The sequence below is a fragment of the Callospermophilus lateralis genome, chromosome 6 (assembly GCF_048772815.1).
Source record: "Callospermophilus lateralis isolate mCalLat2 chromosome 6, mCalLat2.hap1, whole genome shotgun sequence".
NCBI classification, from domain to species: domain Eukaryota; kingdom Metazoa; phylum Chordata; class Mammalia; order Rodentia; family Sciuridae; genus Callospermophilus; species Callospermophilus lateralis.
In genome coordinates, this window is record NC_135310.1 from 14604370 (window position 1) to 14617683 (window position 13314).

A 13314-nucleotide genomic window follows, 5' to 3' on the forward strand; every position below is an offset into this window, starting at 1 on the left:
AATAGTGGGTTTTTTAATATAAATTTAGTGCTTGCTAAAGGTATGGTGTCTAGGACTCCATAGCGGTGTGATGCCCTAGGCCTTGGCAACCACTCACCAGTCACCCAGAGCAACTTCCAGCTCTGCGAGCTCCATTCATGGTAAATGATCTAGATATGGTTTCACTTTTTAAACCTTTTCACTGCACTTTCTATACCTTCTCCATGTTTAGATGCACAATGCCCCTCCTGTTACGGTGGACTCCAGCACTGGGCCCAGTACCATGCTGTAAGGGTTGGTGGCCTGGGAACAATGTGTTGTGCGGCCACACCGTGCAGGTCCAAGTGCACTTTGTGATGTGATGTTTACACTAGACCAAGCCACCAGACGACCCACATCTCAGAGAGCTTCCCAGCATCACGTACACATGCCTGAAAATCCCACTTCACACCTGACTCCGTGAATTCCTCTTCCTCGAAATCCTGCATCTGTCGTCTAGGACAACACACTCTCCCATTTCCTCCTCTTTACCTGTCTCCCCTTTTACTCCTTTCTTACTTCACTTGTTCCCCTGAATGTTGGCATGCGCCTGTAGGATGGGTTGAATTGTGCACCTCCACAAATTCCCATGTGGAAATCCTAAAGTCCAGAATCTCAGAATGTGACCTCATGAAGTGATAAGATTTTTAATTAAGGGTAATCAAGTTAAAATTAAAGTCAGTAGGGTGGTTCTGACCCAGTATAACTGGGTCCTTATGAAAAGAAGAAATTTGGGGAAAAGCACACAGACGGGAAGAACGCCACCTGAAGATCAAGGTAGAGGCCAAGGTAGTGCTTTTACAAACCACCCATTGCCAGCAAGCCTCCCGATGCCAAAGGAGATGCACGGATGGATTCTTCCTCATGACCTGAAGAAGGAATGAGCCCTGGGGGCACATGGATCTTGAACTTCTAACCTTCAAAACTATGAGACAATACACTTCCGTGTTTAAGCCACCCAGTTAGTGGAACTTCGTTTCAACAGCCCTAGACAGTGTCTTTAGAGTCTTCCTGCTTCTTTTTCTGTGTTCAGTCCCTTGGTGATCTCATCTGCTCTTGTGGTTTTTTTTTTTTTTTTTTTAAATTCCATCTATATTCTGGAGTCTTCTCACTGGCTATCTCCAGGCCGGCATCTCCCCAGAACTCACGTGTATCTCCAACTTTCTTCTTAACTTTAACATGCCCCAAACTTAACTCCTACAATGGACTCCTCCAAGTTCTCTTCATCTTAGTTAATAGCAGCTCTGTCCCTCACGTTTGCCTGGGTGCTGTACCTGGAGATCTTTCTTGGCATTTCTCCTTCATATCTCCACTCCGTCAGCCAACTTGATTCTACTCAGAATCAAGTTCATATTCAGAATCCACTCCCTCTACCTCCATCACTTCTCTGGTAGCCACCATCACTGTAGCAGTTGCCTCCTGATTTCTCTCCCTACTTCTGTTCTTATTGTCCTTTTATCCATTCCCAATATAGCATCCAGAATGACACTGTACAAATGCAGTTCTCACACCTCTGTCCAAACTCTGCAATGTCTCCTCATCTCACTTCTCAAGTCCCTATAGCGGCCTGTGAGGTTCCTCAGGTGACCAGGTTCACAGGTCTCTTTCCTCATTTGCACTTGCTATTCCCTCTCCCAGAACCCTTCCCAGATACTGTCACAGTCCAAAATGGTCATTTAAGAAGTAGTTCTTGAAAAAAATAGGGATTAAATTGAAAGGATATCTATTACTAAGGTAAAGTTAAAGCTTTGTACCTTCACATTCAAATATCGCCCCATTTGATCTTGGTAAGCTCTACAGCCTTCACCTATAAGTTTGCTCTCACAGCAGTGCTTTCTGCAAAAAAGTCACTTAATGAACAGTTAATAATTTGAGGGATCAAGTGAGACCAAAAGATAACAGTCAGTCCAATTAATTTTTAGCTTGTCTAAACTGCTCTGCCATTGCTGGTCATTCTAGAATAGTCCCTCCTTATGTGGTCAGTTGTTCTAATGGTAGTGAAAGAAAATGAAAGTGTGTTGCCCTGTGATGATGATGCACCTCATCCATAGCTACTCTGACTCTCACTTTCTTGTCCATTTCTGGTGATAACTTAAAACATTTTTTTAAAAAGAGCCCACATACATCCATTCTTCCACTATTTTATATTAATGGTCCTCAATCTTTAGTTGGGTGTATGACTTCCCTCCTGAACAAAAGGAGAAAAAAACATCATATTTCCCAACCTCTCTTGCAAATGTCTGTGGCCATAAGACTATGTTCCAGCCCAGGGGATACTGGTGTGATATATCAGGTCAAAGGATGCTGGCGTGAACCTTTTGCTCCCTTTCCCCCATGCCCCATCCTCCACCATGCTGCACAGAATGCAGATAAAACGGCCCGAACTGTAGCCATGAATTTGCATCATGAGGAGAAAGACTGCAACCTCAGAGATGAGGGATGAGCTGGAAGGGATTTAGATTACTCAGAGATTTGCAGAACAGAACCATCACACTCCTGACATCTTCTTCTCACTTGATGTGAGAGAGAAACTTCTTTGTTATTTATGTTGCTGTTATTTTAGGACTCACACATTACTAAGTGCAATCCTACCTCAAATCTCACAAAAACTATCTAGTACCTGGAAACTCAGAGCTAAAATTAGTTGTTGTTGGGTCATTTAAAAGAATCAGAACCAACATAAGTATCTGCAATGATAGTCAAAGATCTTTATTTCCTATATTTAATTTCTTACAATCGGCTTGGAAAAATAGTTGTGTCCTCAAATGTACTTTCACTGGAGGAAGCTGATATGACCAAACATTAATCTGACTGATTATGGAAAAAATATGTATTCCTAAAAAACAAACATTCCATTCAGTTTCCATTTTGCATACACTTTACACAAGCATAAAGGGCAGGTCCAAAATAGTAAGTCCTTGGCGGAGACACGGGTCCGAGGAAAGCCTTTGGCGATTAGTGATCCAGACTTGTGAGAGTTTTTTTCCCACGAGGAAGGAAGTTTTCTCTCAACGTGGAAATGCATCAGATTTTCTCAAAAATCTTTTTTGAAGAATTTCTTTTTCCTCTTTTCTGTTCGCATTCTCTTGGATAGTTTGGGGTTTAACACAGCATTCTATCTGCTTAACATTCAATTTTAGACACACCGATTATCTGCTCTGTTCTTCTGAATAGCTAACTGCACTCTATAAATAAACATATCAATTTCCCTCTATTACCAGTCTTCCAGAGAATCTCATATAATTGTAATTAACCTAGTATCTACTTATCATTAAATATACTTTTGTTAGAAAGAATATACAGCATATGAAATTACAGGCCTTTCATGAGCTACAGACACATTTTATAACTCAAATAATATTTACAGTGTAAACATCACAGTTGTTACATCAGAAGAAAATGAACCACGACATTCACGACACTATACTTTATTTGGTTTCAATATTGAAGTTGTTTTCTTGAATTAGTTATGTAGAACTCAAAATGTAATTACTGTTGCCTATCATTTTCCTTCAGGAATTCTGAAAAAGAAAGAATTCACACTTGAAACACAAATGTATATTTTTTGTTCATAGCATATTAGTTTCATTCACTTATCTGCCCATTTGTTGAGCATCTATTTCCCCTGGTCATAAGGACAAGGACCTTCCAGAAGACTGACTGTCACAGAGGAGCTGCTTTCTTTCTAGACACGAATAGTCACACATTTGAACCTTTCACAAGTGGATAATGCACAGGATTTCCTGTTCAAGAATTTGTCCAAAGCCACCCTTCCATAAAGAAATGAAGGAAGGATGTGATCTCACAAATGAACTTACAATTTTCAAAGGAAAGAGGGATCTGCCTGTGTATTTTAGTGCCTGTCCTATTTCTTAATTTGAGGGAGGTTTTACCTTGGAGATATTTTTTCAATGCCCTGAATGTGATTAGCTCTCATCTGTGAGCAAAGAACTTGTTGCACTTAAATGTCTAGATGTGATAAGCCATCGTTGCAGGTAAATCTGACACTATACCACTCTTAAGATAAAGGGGAGATCTACTTAGTGGACAAAAGTGATTGATCATGCAGGAGTCTTCAAGACACCCTGTCCACTTTTGTTGACTCTCTTGGAAACCTTCGATAACCACATCAGGAATGGACATGACTGTGAACTGCCTTTGGCCTGTGTGGGGCTCAGTTAATCTCTTGGACCTGGTCAGGGATTGGAATCCTGCCCACCTTCAGGTTTTACTAATAAAGTTTTATTGGAACACAGCCATTCCCATTCATTTTACATATTATCTGTGATTGCTTTCATGCCACAACAGCAAGGTTAAAGAATTATAAGAGAAACAAGATAGCCCACAAAGCTGAAAACACTTACTTTGTAGACCTTTGGAGAAAATTGCTCACTTTTGGTATGCTGATGACAAGAATTTATTTAAGCACTTGTCAAACATTATAAATAGATTTGCAGGAGATGATGTAAATATTAATGTAACATAATTTAGTAAATAAGTATGTCTTGTGCCCACATTTATATAAAAGCAACTTTTATAACAAGCTCACCATTTCAAAAAAGAGAAAAAAACTGTGCATGTTTTCTCTACTAAAAAAAATATTTTATAGTGAATGTTATCAGGTTTTCATGACTAAACTCACTTTATAGGTCAAAATTTGACTTTCGCTATATGAAGTTTGCTGTGTTAGTGCCAGAGTGCCTTTGTGTTTTTATAACAATGAATTATGGTGACGGTTCCCTACACTTAAATTAAATGAAGAGCTAACAGACAATTATGGGATTAAATCTTAAATTAATAAGAGCAGCATGGTTTGGTTCTCAAAAATAAAGCTAGTTTTTCTCGTGAGTGTGAGTCAGGCTCCTTTGGTTTTTAACTCAACACAAGTGTAGGAATGAGGCCAAACAGAGAGGAGAACCTCTCAGACGGCACACTGTCTGAGCTGTCTGCTCACTGTGAACAGCCGCATATGTGATCAGAGTCATTTGAAGCTTTTTCTGGGGTGAGGTCCATTTCAAGCAGAGATCCTTAAATGAGATCTCCCGTAAAACGGTTATTTAACTCTAGAATTTTTTCCTCCTCAGTGACTCTTCCCTCCTTACATAATTAGATGGTGAGAATGAGAATACAGTGAGAATACATAGATGTACTCACCGCTTCTCATCAGCTGGACTCCAACAGCTTTTTCATTACTTTGCTAGCTCTTCAGGAAAGTCAGGGGACCCTCCCTCACTGCTGCAGAACAGAAGAAGGAAATTTGCCTGTTAGGGCTCTTAGAAGAGAATGATTCAAAAGAAACGATAATGACGTAATGACTGTTCTCTGCAAAGTGCACTAGAGCTAAACAATCTTTAAATTTCTTCTGAACCTCAAAGTGTCTCAAATTATTCTTTCATGATTACAATTTAGTGGACAAAGAGAAAATATAATGTTATCTAATCTCACCCAAACAGGATTATCCTTAATACCATGCACACAAAAAAACAATTGGAATAAAAAGAGAGAACTCCATGCCCCCTGCATTGTCCAATATCTATACACCAAAGAGGGATAGAGGTTTTACAGAATTTAAATGTACAAAATGTCTGATGGTTAAATTTGATAAAGTAAGGATATTGAATATGAAGGGGGTCCATGCAGGAACAAATTGCTGCTTGTACTCTACATGTTTTAAAAGTCAATACTTTTGATAAAACCTGTTCACAGATTCAAACTAGCCATCATTTTTAACCCTGATGAAACAGTAGAATTGGCCAGGGGGCTCATAAAAAAATACTGATGTCCAAGTCTGTATCCCAGAGTCACTGATTTCCTGGCAATTGGTTCGGGATAAGGCCCAAACATCAGTACTTTAAAAAGTTTCCAGAGTAGTCTAACATCAACCAGAGTAGTCTAATATCAAGGTTGAGAATGACTACTTCATATAGGATGGATGAATGGATAGGCAGATAGATAGATAGATCTCCGCATGTAGCTTAGTTTTGTAAGTCATTTATAATTTCTCATTTTAGCAAGTTCTCTTTTCCTTTACCTCCTCTTGCCATTCAGAATTGAGTTCAAGTATTTCTTGACGGCCATTTGTTTTCTAAGGCGGGTGTAGTTGTCGGTGAAGACTGCGTCAGAGTGGCGTTTGATGGGCACAGGGTCTTCTGAGATTGTACTGCTAAGGAATGTGAGCAAGAGAACGTCAGAGTTTAATAATAAATGCCCCAAAGCATCGACATTCCAAATCACTTTTTTACTGAGTCTCATCCAATTTGATTTCAAATTTGTAAATAAGTGTGGCATTTAAGAAAAATAAATGTGACTGGACTCAATGAATATAAGAAAAAGGTTTATTCCTTTATCAATGGGCCCAGTATGTTTTACTAAAAAATGTACATTATTTTTTAGACTAAGTTAAACATTATCAAAGGGTTGTCAATTTTGAAGAATTTACTGAAAGTGAAAATATGATTGGCAGATTGAGTAATGATAACATGTTTGATGAAAAGGAATAAATTCCCTTTACCTAACCCGCTTCCCAATAAGGGATTCAAGGTATTTTTTGGCAGAAAGTTGACCCAAGAGCCTACTGTAGTCACTGGTGAACACTCCGTCAGCATGTCTGGCATTTCTAAAACAAGGAGAAAAGGATAGTTACTAATGCATACATGTTTCTCTAGAATATTATTCTAGCTCATTAAATAACAAATTCATCAGCTTATTATAAAAGTTGCTATTAATGCTTAAGTCCAAAAGGAAGTGCTAAGAAAGGTATGTTCTAATCATTTGTATCCTGATGGGCAAATGTTGAGTTATATATGCAGCCCAAGATTGAAAAATTTTAAAAATGAACTGTTTTAAAAGTAAATTTCTCCCTGGTAAAAGCTTTAAAATGAATGCCTTTCTAAGAAATACTTATGTGAAATATATATCATAATTTCTATATTATGATTTTTTTTCTGCTATTCCAAATAAAGATATGCAATGGGAAAATATGTTGATTTTGGCAAAGTCACAGACATATCTTTTGATATTTCTTCTGCCAAAATATTTGGAAACAAAATCTCTTGAGATAGGATTTTAGGGCTTATTGACCAACTTTTCCATGCAAACGAAAAACCTTTTATCCTTTGTCTTTGGTATGGAGCTACTTGATTTGTCCTGAAAGCTAGACAAGCAGTTCCATGAAGGAACAGCACTGTTAGGTGCCTTTTCCTTAGGTAGGATGAACCTCTGCCCTTAGCACCTGCTCCATCATGGAATCTGAAGTTGCTGTAGCTTTACCAGGACTGGTCCAATCTGTGATGTTGAAACTAGGTACACAAAGTGTGAAGAGTGATGTATTCATCCTAACTTGTTGCAGTCTTTCTACAGGAAAATCATGTTCAGCTGCTGGAGCTGCTCTAAATCAAGCTGAATGAGTGACACATGAAAACCTGTAGTATTATACAGACATAGCTCCAAGGTAAGATAACTAGAACATTTACATTTCTAAAATATGTTTTCTATATAAGATAAAGCAATAAAAATGAAGTCACCTGGATACATCATAATAGGGTGTGTCATTTTCAGCTAAAGCATTCTGCAAGATGTCAGTGTCTGCTTTTAATGAAACTTGGTCTGGCTCATTTTCTCCTTCCAGTGGCATTCTGTCATCCAACCTGTTAGAAAAAAGCACACTAGAAGTGTAAGACATTCCTTTCTCGAAGGCAATGCTCATGGTCTTGCAACCATTTGACATAAGAAACTAAAACTCTTGGGAAATATCATTGATTCACAATATAAGAATAGGATAATTTGACTTGATAATTTGACTTGGTTAATGAGAGTATGAACAGAAAATATTTTCATTATCCCAAAAAATAAATGCCATTCAACTTTTCTAAGCTGGATATACCAAACATAAGTGCTGCTTAATTCAATCCTAGCAGAGGATTAAGCAAAGTTCATTCCATCTTCTACTTCACTAAACCAAGTGTATCTTCACTTTGCAAAGCCAAGTTTAGGAGGTAGATAAAATTCATATAAAACAGAAATTTGGAAAACTCAATAACCAGTATTAAAACTATTAGGAACTTATGTATTTGATGATATTTAGCAATAATTGCCCAAATACCTCCAAAGAGATGAGTATTCACTATTCTTCTCTCCCTGGGTCCCTTGGCTTTGCTTCAGAGATTTACCTTAGCATGATATGTTTCTCTGTACTGATCAAGTCCAAAGAATCTCTTCATTTATGAATCATCATTCAAATTCAAAGAATTTTGTGGGGTCTTCTGCTTTCTAACTTTATGTATTAACACAGCTTTAGTAAGGAATGTATGGTGCTGTACTGCAAAAGAATTGTGTTAACTATATACAGAACTTGACTATATTCGTGAGTGCATGCACATTTTTCACAATAGCACATTATTAAAATTGTATATGTGTGTACTTTTATCATTAGGGTAAATCTCCAAGGAGAATGTTTGTTCCATAGCACTTTTGTCCCTTCTGCAGTTGAAGTAGCTGTAGACAGTAATAAATTGTCCTCTGTGGGTCTGAAGCCCAGCAATCATCTATTGTGATCTAGCCAGTCAGACAGAACCATCCTATTTCATCGTCAGAGCAATGTAGGAGATGGCTTTAAACAAATTTAACAGAGAATACTAATGGCTGAAAGATAATTCACTCTATGGAGGGAAGTACACCTGAATCAAAAACTCAGGAATGAACAAATAAGCAAAGAAATCATTATTTGGCACTTAGATATGATTCCTGTAAACTGGAAGGGAATATCAGGTTAATGAAAGTTTAAATCACTATTTACTTTTTTAACATAAATCTATTTTATTTTATTTATTTTAGGTACAGTTGTAAGTGTGAATAGTGGCATGCTTCATGAATTTGAAATAGGGGACACAATCAAAGATTTTAGTTCAAACCAAGTACATTATGGGGGAGTATACTTCAGGAGAACAATTCTCCTGTAATTTTTAATTTGACAAAGTTATTCTGCCTAGATACATTTCTGTGCAACATGATTTTACATATAGTTCACTAATAAACCACTAATCTTAAGGCTGTTTACTGATTGATCTTAGAAATGAACTACAATGAGGTTGACAACACAGACAGAGAACTGAACTGAGGTGACAGAGCATAAACGCTTCTTCTCACTTATCTAACACTGGTTCTCAATGAAAGTCAAACCCCCTTCCCACCTGGTTTGAAAATGGGCTCCAGTCCATATGTAAAACTTAGCAGTGATGCTCTCTCAGGCCCTGGAGGTGAACTCCAGGACTCAGAAGGACTGTGTTGACTTTATGTTGGAAAAGAACTTGCTCAACACAGCAATTAAAAACTTTAAATAAATGACACATAATTTAAAATATGGCACCATCCAAAATAACACGTAGGAAGTTCCCATTTCAATAAAGGAACGTTTGACTATCTCAAGTTAAAAGTGAACTTCTAAGTTACCTCAGAGCAGAAGATGGTCCGAAGAGAGGCCATGCAGAATTCTGAGAGAAGAGCACACTGGAAAGCGCCAGGAGCAGGAGGACCTGGGGTTTGCTTCTGGCTTCCATCTCTGTGCCTCTGAAGAGAGAATCACACAAGCTTTCTGCATCACACTGTCACCACAAGGTAATTCTAAGGGTGTAGCGGTATTTCTGAAGGCTCTTGCTCAGCTATTTCATCTTTAAGAAAGAGTCAATCAGAAATATGATTACCTTTTTTTAAAAAAAAATTTCTTTTTTTAAAAAAATACCTTTATTTTATTTGTTTTATTTTTATGTGGTGCCAGGGATCAAACTCAGTGCCTCACGCATGCTAGGCAAGTGCTCTATCACTCAGCCACAACTCCAGCCCAATATGATTGCCTTTTAAATCAAGAAGATTTCTTTTCGTGACAGGTGTTTGAGTAAAAAACTAGGATCCTGTGTGTTTGCTTCGCAAGACTTGCCAGGCACTTAGTGAGCTGAAGTATATATTGAATGCCATGTTTCTATTGTGCTGGAAAAAAACCCTGGGGATAATATTTTTTTAGTATCTTTTCTGATGAAGTAAAGAGCTTCAAGAAATTAAGTGATTTTTCTACGTTATGCTTTTCATATCTAACTTATAAAACTGGGGTGTCACCTCTTTAATAATACTTCTACCATGAAAATCATGTACACGTTTGTATATTTTTGTTTGCATATATAGTAATATAATGCATACATACCTATCAGTAAAAAAAAGATTTTATATATACATTTTTGTTCTCTTAATTGTAGATATCACTGTATACTTACTTCCTGGGATCTGGCTTTGAATAACTTAACTCAATTAAAAATTAAAAAATTAAGATCCTCCCAAGTATTCGAACAGCATTTTGTCATTGAAATAAATTCAAATAAAATGAAAAATTAAAAACAAAACTTGTTTTTCTTGCATTTGATTCATACATTTTATTTCTAAATAGTTTCTAGATAAAAATTTAGGTTTCAATATTTCTTTCTCTTTCTGCCTGTAAAACTTACAGCACTTAAAATGAAGAGGAAAATAAATGTTTCCTAGGTTCACATAATCAACATGTAAAACAAAAAGAACAGCACCTTAAAAACAAGTTGAAAACTACAAAAACACTTGTATTCACTGTACCTTTCAGTCAAATATCTGTACAGATGCAAACATAGCCTACTTGGATGCATTTTTTTCCAAAAACCATACTTGGTAAAGGAATAAACCAGGTAAATATTTTTTCAAACAAAAAGATTCTGATAATCAATTCACACAAGAAAAACTGAGATACCTCTATGCTTACCAGGTGACTTGAGAAACTTGTCTTTTTGCAGTTTCCAAGGAAGGGTACTGTAAAATTCTTCTAACGAGAGAGAAAACTTCAGTATAGCCTGAGAAAAGTTGCAAAGATAGGAAGAATAAAGGAGAAAGGGAAAGTGTGTACTTACCCAGCTGAACAGTGTATTCTGGGGAGCGCTGGAGCTGTCTAAGGTGCTGAAGTCCTGGGTGCCCAGACAAGCTGCTTTAGCACTGGCTGGGGGCTAGCTGATACTGCCAGCTACTGCTCTGCACTCTGACCAGCATTCAAAGTTGGTCATTTTATAGGGCTTAGACTTAGGGCTGAGCAATCACAAAGCTCTTTGAAAGACGTCACAGTCGTGCTCCCACGAGCCTGAAGTTCTTATTCAATTGTCATTATGACTGATTTAAAGAAATTTATAGTGAGTAACTTCAAGACATAAGATAAAAAGAGGAAGCATATTTTTTAAGACCAAAAAGTATCAAGCATAATGTGAAATGTTTTAATCTTTAATTAGTTGGAATTAAGAGAGTGATTATAGCATGATATCCAGGAGGTTCCTCCAAAAACCAAGGACTTTATGTAGAAACAATGCAAAAAGCAAAACATCACTTATATTCTTCATGTTTCTGTTTAATTCTCTCTCTTTTTTTTTTAACAAAGCATCAATTTTTCTAATGCCTTTTTATACTATTCATGTAGGTCCTGATTATTATTTCTTGAAATCTATCCTGATTTTAAAAGCAACCAAAAAGTGATTTTTCACTTTTCTGTCATTATACTTCATTTATGTTGAAAGTAATCCTAGGGAAAAAGTCTCAGCAAGTTTCTACGATGGTATAATATGTACACCATCACACAAAGCAGTAGCAGTATTGCTATTTCACATTTTGTATAAATGTCATAACCCTTAGTACATTTTCACACATACTGCTTCAAATTATCCCACCAAATTACTGTCAACTGTAGACTCTCATGGAATTAAATATTTCTTCCTTAAAAAAGTGATCCTCTTAATTTTCTAAGTCCTTATAATATGATGAATTATTTTACTTTCCACCCCTACTCTTACCACACATATCCATGTCAGTTTTTGAATATTTCTGACTCAATTACTTTACAGGGGGTTTAAGATAATTACTTAAATATATTTGTAGAGTCCTCTGATTAATACTTCATTTTTATTAGTGGGTTTTTTAACTCAAAGTAGTTTTCAAGTAGTATATTCAGTCAGAGTTTAAGGTCAAAATGTGGCAACATAAACAACTTCATGAATTAAAACATTAGAATGCTCTTTCCTTTTATTTTTAAAAACTATCTAGTGTGTATATTCTTACATTTTTATTTGTAGATTCCTCAAGGAAAGTGGCTCTAAAACCCTCTTTCTTTCTTTTATTTTAAGATTTTAGTATCTATTTGCTGTATTCAAAGTCAGACTGATCCAGTAAAAAAAATATCTTGCTATGCTTAATCATATTTCTAATTCACTTACAAGAAAAATTAAATGAATTAAATTTCAAAATGTCTGGAAATTTGTTTCTTAGTTGACAGCTCTGACTTAAGCCAGAGTTCCTGTGGCTTAATTCCAGGAAATCTTTTTTTAACTGATTATTACAAAGCAGAGGTTGAAATGGCTCTCATATGGAATTTTTTTATCTTTAGCTCTTCGTCACCCAATTCTCAGTGAAGCAATTTTATTTAAGGCCAGCAACAGCAAACTAAATTGATTAAGAATCATAGACAATTCAATGCTGAGTGATAAGCAGGAAAAATACATAAAAATTGATTATTATTTGGTCTAAGCAAGCACTTAGCTTTGACAAAGACTAACTAAAGTAGATTTTTCCAATAGTAAAGACAGTTTCTGCTCTCCCAATATAATAATAGAACATAAAAGAAAAAGGGAATAACTCAATTTTCTTACCTTAGAGTAAAATAAACCAAATCAAAAACTGCATTTTTCTTTTGAATTTAAATGTGAAAGCAGAACCATTTCATAATGGGATCATAGCACCATCTGCAGGTTAGAAATCTTAATTCCCAAATTTTATCAAAATATGTTTCTGTTTCCTTCTTTCAAGGAAATGCAATGTAAACCAGAGCCCTTTAACCAGTTCACTTGGTGATGCTTTCCGAGAAATAAATATAAGAAAAGGAATGTGGTTGAATTAGTCCTAAACACTGTGTTACCAAAACTCAATAAATGCAAGGGAGAATTTACTGTTTAAATGTACTTTCCCACTACTTGGACACATATTTCTATAATTTTCCCATATGTCTAGCAAAATTTGTTTCCTATGTTATGGCTTCTCAGTCAAGTAATATTTGTAACAAGGGGAACTCTCATTCATATGTGCAGGTAGATCAAATATTCAAAATCCTTCTTTTACAAATAAGTAAATCGATGTCCAGAGAGTTTAAGTAATTTTTGCAAGTCACTCAAGCTGCTAAAAATAAACATTAGATTGGTAGTCAGGGCTTCTGACCTTGTTGAGCATTCTTCTCTTTAAGAACTGTGATGTTCT

General features: G+C 36.3%; 1 protein-coding gene across 2 annotated transcripts; it reads right to left on the reverse strand.

Annotated features, from left to right (window-relative positions):
* Positions 1–3458: 3458 nt before the first annotated feature.
* Positions 3459–10992, reverse strand: Vip (vasoactive intestinal peptide). 2 transcript variants are annotated; one of them, XM_076859432.1, is made up of 7 exons: positions 10938–10992; positions 9466–9582; positions 7542–7664; positions 6530–6634; positions 6050–6181; positions 5173–5250; positions 3459–3539 (listed from the first exon to the last, which is right to left on the reverse strand). In XM_076859432.1, the coding sequence occupies exons 2-6, from the start codon at positions 9570–9572 to the stop codon at positions 5208–5210; spliced, it is 510 nt and encodes a 169-aa protein (XP_076715547.1). In that variant the 5' UTR covers positions 9573–9582; positions 10938–10992; the 3' UTR covers positions 3459–3539; positions 5173–5207. The 2 variants fall into 2 exon arrangements, with proteins under 2 accessions (XP_076715547.1, XP_076715546.1); XM_076859431.1 differs by having other exon boundaries at positions 5173–5253.
* Between the last annotated feature and the right edge of the window lie 2322 nt (positions 10993–13314).